General features: G+C 42.9%; 1 protein-coding gene across 2 annotated transcripts in view; it reads right to left on the bottom strand.

Annotated features, from left to right (window-relative positions):
• LOC121285788 (E3 ubiquitin-protein ligase DTX1-like) overlaps positions 1 to 9,315 on the bottom strand; it is a 262,190-nt gene extending 252,875 nt beyond the window's left edge. Inside the window, exon 1 of one of the 2 annotated variants that reach the window (XM_041202601.1) lies at positions 8,675 to 9,315. In XM_041202601.1, the coding sequence (XP_041058535.1) occupies positions 8,675 to 8,939 (265 nt within the window). In that variant the 5' untranslated portion in view covers positions 8,940 to 9,315. The remainder of the gene's footprint in view (positions 1 to 8,674) is intronic. The other variant, XM_041202600.1, reaches the window with a different exon arrangement.
• Between the last annotated feature and the right edge of the window lie 5,984 nt (positions 9,316 to 15,299).

The raw sequence follows: 15,299 nt of genomic DNA, 5'->3' as shown, positions 1-15,299 counted from the left end.
TCTGTAATCATTTAAAAATATTTGAAAGGAAGAGCTTGAATCAATTGTAAAGGGATCCATTGTAATTTTCTTGGATACTAAGAATCACTAGTCTATGAGACCTGGCAACCATTGGCCTAGAAGCAGTACCAACAGGAAGGAAGTTAAGACATTGGCCATGTGGCCAGACACAAAGGAGAGCTATAAGCAGGAGGGCTGAAGGGTGAAGGTGATCAGCACATAGATGCAGAGAAAGCTGACTGAGAGAAAAAGAGGAACACAGAATTGATGCACAAAGAAGCCAGCCAAGGTCTACGAGAAGGTTGTTTTTCTGTTTAGCAGTAAGAAGAAAAATAGAATTTCGGAAGCTCTTGGGGAAGTGATGGATGAGCGAGTTAAAAGGTGGTGTTAATAGCTCAGGCATTTGAAAGAGCTGACAGTTTGCAACAGAAGACCAGATTGTGAACCAGTTGTTGTTGATTGCTTGGTTCAAAATGAACTCTGGAAAGCTACGCCATAAAAATTGCCAAGGCTTGAGTGACAGTGGCTTGGTAGACAGGCATCGTGTCGGTGCTAACCTTAACTAGGGGTCTCGGATGGAATATGCCTGCCAGACTCAGGGGACAAATTGATTGAATTGGAAAGACCAAGAGATTGCACGTGAATCCACATTTGTGCAGGGAGTGATGCGGGTGGTTGTGGTTGTGAGGATGTATCTTTGTTGTATTGACTATATAAAGTGAAATTTACACTTTTATTTGAAGTATCATTTGCCAGTTAATTTATGTTTAATTTGTGTTGGTTCTGATTTGTGCTGAAATAAAAGTTACAAAAAGTGGAGTCTTGCTGGTAATTTCTTCATTTGGGGTCAATTTGGTTATTTTGGTTAACGGTTCTACCAAGAGGATTGTAGCATAGCCATCGTGTTTCACATCAAGGAATACTATTAGTTAAAACAATCCTTATTAATATAAGTTTGAGACTGAAAGAAGCCTTCAAAAGAGGTAATATTTTATTAAAACTTTCGACATTGAAATTTCCATAAGGGTACTGTTTGTTTCCAAAGTCTTTTCCTTCAACTTACTGTGACATTGTTACATGTAACAAATTCCTTTTGCAATGATAGCATGATCAGTTCCAATTCATTGACACACCATGAATATCTGCCACTTGTACTTAAATGTTCAACTTAACTTACTAACTGTAAACTTTGTAAATACTGATGATTGATAGTATTTTTTCTGCAAATTATAAATGTTCAGAAGTTGTAACAGTTGAACTTATACCTTCAGTTTTTTTGTGTTATCCCCTGAATGACTCCACTAATGATATCATGGGTTGAATCTCAGCCATGATTTCCACACAATCTGCTCAATTTATACCATTAGGGAAATATTTCATCAACAAAGGAGGGATACTGTAACATTGCCAAGAAAAAAGAAATCATGTTTTCAGGGCTGTGAATTTTTTTGTATTGGGGTTTAGGAAAGGATACACGAGGTGTCAGAATTTAAAGCTACATGATCGGCTTGGAATTTACAATAAAGAGGTAAAACTGTTCTTGAAATGCAACGTGTCAACACCTACAAACAAATAACTCTTGTTATGTTCAAAACTACAGCTCCAGAAGTGCAGACAGCTGTTCTGGTCATGCTTCATCCACTCTGTTTTCATTTGACTGGACAATTCATAACTTTTCTAATTAAAAAGACACAATCCTTCAAAATGCACATCAATCAGAATTATTTTTTTAAAATTCATTCACAGGATGTGGGCTTCGCTGGCTGGGCCAGCATTTATTGCCCATCCCAAGCTGCCCTTGAGAAGGCAGTGGTGAGCTGCCTTCTTGAACTGCTGCAGTCCATGTGGTGTAGGTACACCCACAGTGCTGTTAGGAAGGGAGTTCCAGGATTTTGACCTAGTGACATATTTCCAAGTCAAGATGGTGAATGACTTGGAGGGAAATTTCCAGGTGGTGGTGTTCCCATCTATCTGCTGCCCTTGTCCTTCTACATCGTAGTAGTCTTGAGTTTGGAAGGTGCTGTCGAAGGAGCCTTGGTGAATTCCTGCTGTGCATCTTGTAGATGGTGCACACTGCTGCTGCTGTGCTTTGGTGGTAAAGGGAGTGAATGTGGTGAGAATCAAGCCGGCAGCTTTGCCCTGGATGGTGTCGAGTTTCTTGAGTGTTGTAGGAGCTGCACTCATCCAGGCAAGTGGGGAGTATTCCATCACACTCCTAACTTGTGCCTTGTAGATAGTGGACAGGCTTTGGGGAGTCAGGAGGTGAGTTACTCATTGCATGGTTCACAAGCTTTGACCTGTTCTTGTAGCCACAGTACTTATACGGTTAGTCCAGTTCAGTTTCTGGCACTTGTGCAACAGAATTGTTATCAAGGAATTACACCAGAACCCTTTGACCATTACCTATGATACCAGTTCATTTGTTGATTAGAATTTGGCTGATGGACTTGAACCCACATTCCTAGTCAAGGAAACTCCTGCTTGATGTTCGTTTGAGATGTTTACTGATTGATTTATAAAAAATAGGCATTGGTTCTCTAAAGTCTCTGTGCGAGAACCATCTGATTGAATCAATGCAGCCTATATTTCTGCAGAAGTAATCTTGTTTTCAATAATTTTTTTTAAAAGACAGGTTAAATATAGAATTTAATCTTAGGACTATAATTCTTGATGTTCCAAGTGCTGAGAAAAAAATCATTTTGCCTTAATGGCAACAATGTCCCTTGATAATTTAGTAACTCATTAGTCAGAAGGAAAATATTCTTATCTTGTAAATTTGAACACAACAGGCAACCTTTTACTTCCCCCCACCAAGTTAGCCCCTGCCATACTGTCACTTTCAGTCAGAAACCAAGATTGGTTTGTCCCATGACAGTCCATGATCACTTCCAACACCATACATTGATTGACAAAACAGGAAGTGCACTCAAGCAGTAGAGAAATTATCCCACAGAGTCATTTTGATTTCCCTCCTCTACAATGACACAGCTAACATTGTTTAAAGTCTTGCTAAGAGTAACTCACATTTTGCAGCTTTAAAAGAGAGATGTACTTCCATGTTTATGTGGTGTTCAGAAACAATTCAGTTATGGAGCAGTCAAGAATGGGCCTTGCCAAAGACCCTACAATCAGAATACACGTTATAGAATATCTATAATATCTAAGTAAGTGATAATCACTTCAACTCAACTTCCAATTTCCCGTGCCAATTAGATTTTAGAATTAAGGCAAAATTTCTAGTAAGACATACAGGCTGCATTTTACACTCCCTGCCTCCCATCACCTCACCCCCACCACCCTTGGGAGTGCTGCATAGTGGGGGGTGTGAAACTGGGTTTCATGGCTGAGTGGCAGCATTGTCTACTCACTTCATTGAGGTATTTTACCAGGAGCAGTTGAGGCACTGGGTGGCCTATCCATCCGTGGGCCAAGTGACGCTCTTAAATGGCCAATCAATGTTGGCGTCGCAGTGGGCTGAGGGGTCCCTTCTGTTTGGATACCATGTGCCCAACAGAGGGCCCCTCTACACCACCCTCCCCCCCAACCCCACCACCACCAGCTAGGTACTCCTCACCCTGCTTGTACCCCCCACCCCACCACAATGGTGGTTCTGCACCCTACTCGTTGGGTCCTGTCAGACCGGCCCCAGTCAAAACCTCCACACACTCCTTGTTATCCAGCTCCAGTGACATTCTTTATTGGGGGAATGGCTGCAGTCCCAGAAGTGGCCACTGCTTCCGATGGCGCTGCTGGAACTGGAGAACTGCCAGGCATTTGTTTAACTGGCAGCTCTCGGATGTGGGCCAATTAATGGCCAGGGGCTCGTAAGTTCAGGTCGGAGCTTCAGGGTCATGCAGAGTCAGGCTTGTCCCCAACTTCAGCCGGGGGAGCAGGGCAGGGCCACGCTTCTGCGTAAAAGCTATACGGACATCATTACTTCAGCAACATCGCTATGTTCTTACTGCCAAAGACTTATTTTTATCTTACTAGGGGTGTTTTATTACAGCAGATCCAGGATGACAATTCGGTGGTACAAGGCTCCATACATAGGCCTGTGCTAGAGTGACCCCTGTATCAAATTCAACACTGGGCCCCATCTGAACTTCAGCAGAGAGCCCTGGGTGCCAACTGACTGTCCGGAAGCCACTAGCCAGGATGAGCAGCACCAATTTAGACCAATTGCCACACTGGTAAAGGGCCTCAGATAAACCCTACGATAGTGGGGTTGCAGTAGTAAGGGAGCAAAGTGTGCACCAGCAAAAGCCCACTCTTGTTTTCTAAAGCCGGGAGGAAACTTCCTGCTCTACTGACTCTACAAAATTAAAACACTTTTGGCCCTTTCTTCAGTGGCTATTGAGCTGCTCTAGATACGACACAAGCTCCACTCATTACTGTTCAATTTCATATTAGAATCTTATATTGGGGTAGGACCCCAATTTGAATAACCAAATTAGCCTGTCATCTATTTTAGGCAGGCATCCTGGGCAACTAAACCACGCCCCCCCCCCCCCATTCAATTATGCCTCAGATACACTTCCAGGGAGAATGTGAGCTGATTTTGGAAACATAAGTACAGCAGGTGCTGGAAATCTGAAATAAAACCAGACAATGCTGCAAATACTCAGGCAGCAACTGGGAAGAGCAGATCAGAATACACATTTCAGGCCAATGAACCTTTCAGCAGAAATGGAAAGCTTCATCAGCTTTGCTTCCAATTTCCACCCTTCCCCCTTCTGACCTGATTTTGGACCCTGTTTAACCTATTTCATGCATGACAAACAGGGGTATCAATGTCCAATTTTTCCCCCTTGGTGCCTGGTGCAGTGTCAGCTGGATGCAGCATCAGTGACATTTTCAGAGCTGTTTATTCTGAGCTGTTCCAGGATCTAAGATTGCCCTGAAAATTCCCAAGGAAAGCAATAATGTCCTTTTAAAGGTAAATCTCCAATCAAAATTAGCAATGATAAGCATTCTAATATCTGACAGGGAATGCCCAAAAAAGTTTAACCCTCAGTTTCAATATTGAGTGAATATCACTGCCTCAGCTCTTTGAGAGTCTTCCATCTGTGGGACGTCATAGGTCAAAATCTAGCCACACTCCCTGCGTTGTTTGTTCCATAACATTGCCTGGTAACAGTTCATATAAAACTTGTGACCAACAGAACTCTATCAACAAAATTTACAGAGTTGATTCAGGAAGTTGAACACAAGATTTAAAAAAACACCATGAACTACTACATTACCATTTTTTCAAATAATTACCGTCATTGGCAGAGTGACCTTTAAAACAACTTTGGATAGCTCTATAAAACTTCCTGTTTAAATTGCGCACACATGTAACAGCAGCTTTTATTGCAACAATGCAGTGGTCATCACTTCTAATATATTGACAATACACTGAAGTGAACAGAGTACAGAAGAACATAAGAAACAGGAGTAGGAGTGGGCCATTTGGCTCATCGAGCATGCTCCATCATTCAATAAGGTTCGATTGTGGCCTTAACTCCACTTTCCTGGCTGTCCCTCCCCAGCACCCCATAACTCCTGATTCCCTTCTTGATTGAAAATCTATCTAATTCAGCCTTGAAAATATTTAATGACGCAGTCTCCATTGCTCGCTGGGGAAGAGAATTCCAAACTCTAATGAACCTCAGAGAAAAAATTCCTCTTCATCTTCATCTTTAATTGGAGAACCTTATTTTGAGGTTGTAACCCCTAGTTCTAGGTCCCTCCATGAGGGGAAACATCCTCTCAGCATCCACCCTGTCAAGCCCCCTCAGAATCTTATATGTTTCAATAAGGTCACCTCTCATTATTCTAAACTCTAATGATTGTAGGCCCAACCTCCTCTGTCCTTCCTCATAAGACAGCACAGGAATCAGCCAAGTGAATCTTCTCTGAACGGCTTCCAATGTAAGCATGTCCCTCTTTAAGTAAGGAAGCTAAAACTGTACACAGTAGTTGACATGCGGTTGGAATCAAATCACCATGCCAACTCACATCTTCAGTTCCACATTCTATGTCACTATGACACTGGCATCAATGAATGGCCTTGAAAACTTCTACTTTAAGCGTTTTTAAGTGAAGTAACAAAGCAGTTGCCAATGAGGGATACTTTAATTGCATCCATTGTAACCATTGGCAGCTGTTATGGTTGTAGATTAGATGAAAAAACAGTTAACTAAGTATTGGTCATAAACACAATGAATTTCACAATTTGGCATAAACTTCAGGGCAAGAGTTGTACAAGGTTGTACCAATCATTCTCTTTGAATACAAAAAGTGTGTTTGCGGACAGTCGCTGCAAGTGTTAAATACCCAGATTATCTTTGCAAAGGGAAGTGACTGAACATGGCCCCTGGCATCAGAATCCTGCAGTTACACAACAGTGAATCCCAGATCTGAAAAATCTCGTTGTTCTGGCTCATGAAGTGTGAAATTAAGAAAAGTCTGCGAGCAAAATGGCAGCAGCTTGAACACAATGGTTTCCGCAATGTCTTTCATTTTTAAATGGGGTACTAATTTTGATTTCTCCTTCAACTGCATTCCAAAAATATAGTCATGGGTATGCATTTTGCATATGATTCCACCCTTCCACTCAGCTTCTGCTGCCAGGCAATGAAACCTATAAGCTTAAGCTTGTTATCCGTCCGTGTCCTAATTCAATGCCTGGCTGAAACTGGGATGTTACACTGTCACAATTAGATTTCTTGTTGGCTGGAACTGAGCTGCAAGACCAAAAGGGAACTCAGCGGTCTCTTGAGCCCCACATAAAAAATCTTCCTGCTTACAAAAAACACCATCAGATCAACTGACTGCTGGAGAGGCCAGCTTCTTTCTCAGTATGACTCCAGAACGCACACTACAATATACCTTTCTCCATTCAGCTTTGAAGTAGTATCAGGAGAGACATCACAACAGAAAGCATAAAGTGTAGGTGTCTTTTAGGAATTGCCCTTCCACTTTGATTTCCATCTTATTGCTATTCTGAGTGAAAACTACAGGTTACAAGTAAAATCAAAACCATCTCACTCACAGGACTGCTGCTAATGGATGTGACCTGATAGTCACTTACATGTTATTTCAAAGGTAACTATTTGAATGCATTATTAGAAATGTGATTTTGCATTTAAATATTTTACTATTGCAATCATGTCCTGTGCAGTCAGTGCAGGCGTTGCTTCTTGCAGGCTGCTATTTGTTTAGATGTCAGGGTGGAAAGTGTGGTTTCCATTTCTGTATTATAACCAGCTACAGCCTAGGGTTGCCAAAAATATTCCAGAGGTGCTGGCACATATTTGGAAGGCTTATTCCTACCACTGCACGTGATCCTACGAAGTGCACTGTTGATTAAATCATGTGGATATAGATTGTGTAAGACTTCAAACATCTATAACACCCAATCTCAGAGCTGAATCTAAAGAATGCTTGCTATTTAATATAATCCATAGTCTTCAACTAGAAAACTACAGTCCATGACGTGACTTGACACTGTTACCACAGCAATAATGGATTTTAGACGGGTTCATTTCGAATTATTTAAAATTCTTTGCTTTTGACAATTCGATAACTCTGAGGTGCCCCAGTGCCCATATATCTGTCAATTATCTGGCGATTCTGAAGGATTCATCTTCCGCAGCCTTTACTGAATATTGCAGTACCTCTGCGCCAGATTTCTCGAAGATACATCCAGTCCCACTGACTGGGCTAGCAGTGCGCCGGTACTCAGCGCATTTTTTTAAAACACATACACACACACACACAATCCGAGTGATGAACCTTTCCCCCAGCTGTCTCGGCACAGCCACAGATACTCGTCATGTTGCAACGCGTTTTTATTGAACGAAATTCCTCACAATGGTAGCCGGCAAACCTCGAAGTAATACATATGCGGCAAGCAACATACAAATTAGACCACGATTATCTACCGGCAGATCTGGCAAACCTATTGCACCTCTGGGGCAAAACAGATGCAATTGTAGTGGAAACACTGACATTGCTGCAGATGCTGGACGTGTGGCCGGGTCCAGAATCCGTTTCAACCGCGACTCGCAAGTTTCCTGGGGTTTTACCGATTCGGGGATGGTGGGGGTGGTGGGGGGAAGTAAAGGTGCAATTTGATTTCCATCGTGATGGGGGTGGAGGATCGGGGGAGGGGGGGTGGAATAAAGGTGCAATCTGATTTCCATCGTGATATATGGGGGGGAAAGAGAGAAAACCGCAAATGATATTTTTTTTGCCGCACTCATGACATAAATCTCGCCGATGCAGATCGCGAGTGTCATGTATGGGAAAGGCACAGTGTAACTCGGCACCTCCGGGGGGAGCCATGCATGTGTATGGTCCACATGGGAGCAGCCTGTATGTGGGGGCTTGAAGCCACACTGCTGAAACCCGTCTTGCCGATCCCTTCCACACACACTGGCAACGCTAGTCTGAGATCTAAGGGCTCACATTTACCGCTCGCGTTTGCCGCTGATTGAAAGCGATTCCATTCTTTTTGAGAGAAAAAAACTAACACTGGGCTCTGACTTCTACGGGCTGCTTGGGGTTTTGCAGGAAGTAGGTGTGGTTATGTGCATTATTTTTGTGTGTATTTGAGAGGTGGGGGTGGGGAAGTGTGCTGGGGAAAGAGGTGACAGGAAAAATCGAGGTGTTAAAAAGTGGAACTTACCTGTATCCTGCCTGAACTGATGCATGGATTGCAAGTCGACGATGTAAGGGGAGAGCTGAGCGTCCGCTTGCCCCAGCACCACGCTCCCTCTGGCATTGCACTTGATGATGTTCTCGATGTGGTGACACACGGTCGCGCTGTAGGGTCTCCAGCGACCATGCTCGTTCAGCCATTCCCACACCACAACCCGGGCGAAATTCTGCGGGGGGAAGCCGAAGCCGAAGCCATTCGCCGACAGCATCGCTGTGGCTGCAGGTCGAGCCATGTTGCTGCTGCCGGCGATCACCCGGGGGAGGGGAGGGGTTGGGGTGGGGGGCTCTGCTGAACTGATGGGAGGGGAAGGGTGGGGGAGAAAGGTGGTCACTATGTTGTCCTCCCTCCCTCCCTCCTTCCTTTCCTCTCTCTCTCTCTCCGTCTCCTCCTCCTCCTTCTGTCCTGTCTCAGGTGTGAATGCGCCGTGCAGAGCAGCCAAGGAGCGAGTGAGAGTGGCCGGCCGGCCAGCCGGATCGCAGTCACACCCCCCACCCCAGCCCTCACCGCCTGCCTGTGAGCTGCAAGTGACGCGCCGAGGGTGGGACTCCGGCTGAAACTGATCGGCAACAAGCGCCGCCGCCGCCAGAAACAAACAAAAGCAGCGAGAGAGGCGGGGGAAGGAGAGGGGTTTTACACAGCCAGTCATCCAACTACCAAACCCGACCTGCATTCAACAAAAAGGACAGAGAGATATCAGTAACACCCTCACGTAGAAAGGCATTTGCTGCAGATCGCGAGGGCTGAGGAGACAGAACCGAGTGACAGCAGCAAAGCAGCTGATGAGATCCATTGTAAGGCATCCGAGTCTATTTATGCCCCCCTCCCCCTTTCGCATGGAAACGATAGCGAAGTGAACCCGTGTTGTTATTACCAAGGGTCAAACAGGCAAGATTTGCAGCGTAACACCCACCCCCTTCCCAAAGGGTTAAAAGTTCATTCATGGGAGGAGTGGGGGAGATTTCCAGAGGCAGGGAGGGGCAAAGGCTGAGAAGGGATTTCAACAAATATTACCCCAGGCTCTGCGATTATTTCGTTTTCTGTCATTCTTATTTTAATGTTGGGCTAATCCAAACGAAAATGAAATCGACATCAAAAATAAAGTAGTTAACACTTTATGGGCATGAGAGGAAAAGATATCCGATTGTGTTGGGGTGGCACAGATCAACAAGAGGAGTGGGGGCGATTCAGTTCCGTCTTATGCTGAGTCAAAATACTTACATAGAATATACCGCACAGAAATAGGCCATTCAGCCCAATTGACCCATGCTGGTTCTTATACATATTCTCATTCTTTATTTAAAAATGTAATGAGTACAAGCTTGACTTTCGCTAATGGGAATGTGGCTTGCTCTAAGGGGTAAGGGCTAAATTAAGAATGATAAGATGTTTAGGTTCATAAAGTCACAAAGTTATTACAACAGATAGGGAGGCCAATTGATCCATCAAGTCCATGCTGGCTCCCTCTAGAACAATCCAGGCGTGCCACCCCCACTCTATCCCTGTTGCTCTGCAGCTGTATCTCCCTCAAGTGCCCATCCAATCTCCTTTTGAAATCATTCATCAACTCAGTTTCCACCATCCTCACAGGCAGCAAGTTTCAGGTCATGACCAAACACTGTAAAATAGCTCTTCACATCTCCCCTGCATCCTTGCCCAAAACCTCAAATCTGTGTCCATTAGCCCTTGTGCCTTCAGCAAATGGTAACAGCTTTTGTGACCTAAACCTGTCATCATTTGGAATGGGCTGACAGGTGGCAGATGAAGTTCAATGCAGAGAAATATGAAGTGATTTGTTTTGATAGGAAGAACATAGAGGGACAATATAAAATAAAGGGTATAACTCTAAAGGGGGTGCAGGAGCAGAGGGAACTAGGTGTATATGTGCATAAGTCATTGAAGGTGGCAGGATAGCGTGGTTAGTAAAGCATACAGTATCCTATGGTTTATTAATAAAGGCATAGGGTACAAAAGCAAGGACATTGAACGTACAAGACTCCAGTTCGGCCTCAGCAGGAGTATTGCATCCAGTTCTGGGCACCACACTGTAGGAAAGATTTGAAGGCATTGGGGAGGGTGCAAAAAAAAATTCACAAGTATGGTTCCAGGGATGAGTTACTTCAGTTATGAGGATAGATTGGAGAACTTAGGACTGTATTCCATGGGGAAAAGAGAGGAGATTTGATAGAGTTATTCAAAATCATGAGGGGTCTGGACTGATTAGATAGGGAGAAACTTCCCACTTGTGAAAGGATTGAGAATGTGAGGGCACAGATTTAAAGTAATTTGCAAAAGTGACATGGAAAAAAACATTTTCATGCAGCAAGTGGTTAAAGTTTGGAATGCTCTGCCTGAGAGTGTGGTGGAAGCAGGTTCAATCAAGGCATTCAAAAGAGAACTACACTGTTATTTGAGAAGGAATAATGTGCAGGGTTATGGAGAGAAGGTGGGAGAATGGCACTAAATCAATTGTTCATCAAGGAGACAGTGCAGACATGATGGGCTGAATGACCTCCTGCTCTGTAACGATTCTGTGAATCTTGTGCACTTTGATAAGGTCTTCCCTCAATCTCCTTTGCTTCAAGGAGAAGATCCTCAGGTTCTCCAGCTAAAATCCCTCATCCTTGGAATCATTCTGGTAAAGCTCCTCTGCACCCTTTCAATGTAAGGGACCATTTCAGACTATTTCATCTTACCTTTGCCGTGATGCAAAATGGATATCCCATCTACTCCCATTTGAATCAAAGATATCTCAACATTTTTTCATATATTTGACCAAGTCAGTATTCACTGAACCATGTGACTATTCCAGAAGCTGAATTCTTAAGTGTCCACAAAATGCTCTTCCAGTTCTGCTGAGCTAAAAGTTTCCTGAGTTTTTACTAATAGTCACTAGTCCTCTCCAAGGTAAGCACAAAACCATCGATATCCTTACACTTTGTTCCCTTTATTATTTAAAAACCTTGAATCATATGGAATCTTTATGGAATAAATTTGCTAAATCATTGCTTTAAGACAATACCATCCTTGTTGACCTTGTTTGAACTCTCACCGATATCTTTTTGGCTTTTCAAAAAATATTATTGTGACAGATTGCAGATTTTCCTCAATTTGACAGTCTTGTGTGCTGAAGTATGCAGGCTATTCGTAAACTGTCGAAGTTCCAATGGGCGAACAGGAGAACCCCTGCTGAAATTTACCACCTAGCTGCTTGTCTGTTGCTGGCCAGACATGTCTTTGTGGACTTCAGTTGGATGAATGGGGTATTGTCATAGCATCAGAGACCGTGCAGTAAGATTACTGTAGGGGCTTGCAAAATGTTAAGAGCTGTCAGCCTTGCTGGCAGGTTTATGGTCAATTTAGGTTGCGTCCAACAGAGAACCCTTCAACTTCGATTGTCATATCCTGTCTATAATGTTTGAAGTGTCCTTTTCATCATCTTGAATTGTTTCTGTGAGTTGCACTCTGCAGCTCAGTTTTGTTCTTTACATTTATCAACTTTAAAGAGAGTTACACACTAAAAAAAGAATTCCTTTACAGACTACAGTAAGGCAAAAACTTTCTATAGATACTTGAATTACCAAAGAAATTGTTCTGTATTTCTTGTGGAATTTCAAGAAGAAAAGCCATTCAATAGAATTCAGCAGCTGTTTGCTCACTTTGTAAACTGAAAATGTTACAAATTTCTTTATGAGATACTTACATCAAAATATTGAAAGCACATGACACTATGTTATGATTTATGCAACTACCATACCATTTTGTGCAGAAATGTGCTACTAAGCAGCAAGAAACAGTCAGTCTGTTTTATTATTAGTTGAATAAGGAAGGTTGGCAGTCTCCCAGAGAACTCTCCGTTCTTTTTCAGACAGTGTCAAACAATCTCTAATGTCCACCTGAACCAGTATGTCACAGCATTCTCTCAATACTGCCCTGTATGTCAACTGGGGTTAGAAGATCAAAGCCCACAACCTTCTGACCAGGCATTGAGCGAGCTACCAACTGAGAAAATCTCATACGTAAACCACCTGATTCATACTTACTAATGCTGGAGATATTGGATTTTATGAATAAAGGAACCCTGAAACAGTTCTGGGAGCATATATAAAGAAGTCAGGTACTCCATACAATGTTCCATTCAGCTATTGTTTAAAAAATCATGATCAATTTCTCAATATGGCTTCTATCACATGGGAAAGCTAATTCATAAAACTTATTCCATTGTGTTTAGTTGTGCTTCTCATACTGGTTGTATTTGACAGGTTTAATAACCAACTGAAGCCAAAGAAATGAAAAATGCCTCTTCACTTTGTGAATGAGTTAATCTTAGGTGAAATGGGATAGAAGTTTATTAAGTTATACAACAAGGCAATATACTGAGTGAGGAATCTGCATACAAGGTGTATAATTCAGTTATAGAAATGTTTCACAAAGGGATTGGGCATTGTATTGGATTGCCAAAGCATCCCTTCACCTCTGAAACCCAAGTTCAAACCATGCTCTGACTAATAGGATAAAAAATCCATTTTTCTGCTGGCTCATATGTGTCTGTAATTTAAATGACTACGGACAGCTTCAACCTATGCTCCAGTGAATGTGAGGTTGCAGCATAAAGCTATTTACAATTTAGCACAAACGTGGCATTAAATTGGCAGTGTCACTCAAACTTTTGTGGACTGAAATGTTGTAAATCTCTTCTTGATTTTGGATATATAATCATACATGCATGCCTAGCATCAGCTTTTCTAAGCTAATTGTCAGCAATTTGACCCATGTGTAAGCGTTTCACAAGAAGATCTAGTCTTTTCACTGTGACTGGAGCTTGTCAATATGAGCTAATCAGATCACTTGGACAATAAGAGTGAAGCTGTCAGAACCAATCAATCGGGATTCCTTCCTTCCAACACAGCAAAACACTGCGGATGCTGGGAATCTGAAACTAAAACAGTAAATGTTGGAAAAACTCAACAGGTCGAGCAGCATCTGTGGAGACAGAAACAGAGTTAATGTTTTGAGTCCGTATGCTCTGAAGAAGGGTCATACAGACCCGAAACATTAACTCTGTTTCTGTCTCCACAGATGCTGCTCGACCTGCTGAGTTTTTCCAGCATTTTCTGTTTTTGTTTCAGATTCCCAGCATCCGCAGTATTTTGCATTTATTCCTTTCTTCCAATATTGTTTACACATGAATGTGAAGTAGAAAAGGTTGATGAACCGATGATGTCTGAGAGAGTTTATTTTGTGTTGACCTCCAGACAGCTGAAATATAGGTCAGGTTTTAACTCAGATAAACAGGCCAGGAATTGGAAACGTGGCAGCCAAAGCAGGCAGCAAACCATCTGGCACCTGGGATTGTAAGGACCAGGAGCTTTTGACTTCCAGGTCTCATTTGCATACTCCCACTCTGAGTCTGGCCCAAAGCCAGCTGAAATGACCATTGACCAGGTGATCAGAATAATTGATTCTGAAGATGACAAAGGCATGGAAGAAGGTTTCAGTGACTGACAGGCTGAATTAGTGTGGAGTCAGGCAGTGCTGTAGAGCTGGAAATAGTCTTTTCAGTGGAGAGGATATGGTTAGAATGCACTACTTGGAGTTGGACAGCGATGGGGAGAGGGATAGAGTTGGTAGCAAGAGCACAGAGTTTGCTGCAGGAAATTACAGCTCATCCAAGACTAGATGTTGAACAAGTATTTTGACAAAGGCAGTGGAATGGCTAAGAGAAAGAATGGAGAGGTGGAGCTGGGTGTCATAATGCACACGTGGAAGTTAATCCCTGAAAATGTCATCAAAGGCCGCCAGCATGTGGATGAAGAAAATGAAGAAACAAAGGATGGATTTTTCCCTTCAGGAAATGGGGGTGGGTGGTTCCAGAATGATGACATGGGAATAGGAAAGGAATCCATTGCAAGAGAGCCCTGGCAATGAGTGGAACGAAATCTCACCAAGATGAAAAATGGAGGAGAGGCACCAGAAGAAAATGGTATGGTTTACAGTGTCAAAGACTGTAGGGATGTTGAAGAGGTCCAAGAGGAATAATGCATTAAGGCCATAGTTACAGAGAACATAATTCATGACCTTGGTTAGGGTTATTTCTGTGTTGGTGGCAAAAATCTAATTTGATGGATTCAAACAGTTGTTGAAGAGATGGTCGCATACCTGGAATGTAGTAACCTTGGAGAATGAAGTGTTATATTCCAGAAAACCTGCTGCTAAAAGATAGAACTAGAACCAATCGCTAAGCAATTTTATAGACTTTTATTTACAGAGCTACACATTACAAATAAACAGCTCCTAAGCCAACCGCCAGAGTTTCAGTCTGCTCCTGTTTATGGGGGCAGAAGTGACCCAGCAGCCCCCCAAGTTAATGCCCATCACCTGCTTGCAATTAAACACAATTAATATACAATTAACACAAAGGACTTCTGTGGTGGCTCAAAATCATTTTTTAGTTTGAGTAGGGTTAATCATGGTGGTTTGAAAGGCAGGACAGGAATGTACGATGTCGACTAGCCTGGGGGCCAGAAAAGAAATTTGGCAGTCAGCGATAGTGCAAATGAAGTTGAGGGGGCACAAGATAGGTCTCATGGATGAT

Source organism: Carcharodon carcharias, chromosome 13, assembly GCF_017639515.1.
Source record: "Carcharodon carcharias isolate sCarCar2 chromosome 13, sCarCar2.pri, whole genome shotgun sequence".
NCBI classification, from domain to species: domain Eukaryota; kingdom Metazoa; phylum Chordata; class Chondrichthyes; order Lamniformes; family Lamnidae; genus Carcharodon; species Carcharodon carcharias.
This window is presented reverse-complemented; position numbering and strand designations above follow the sequence as displayed.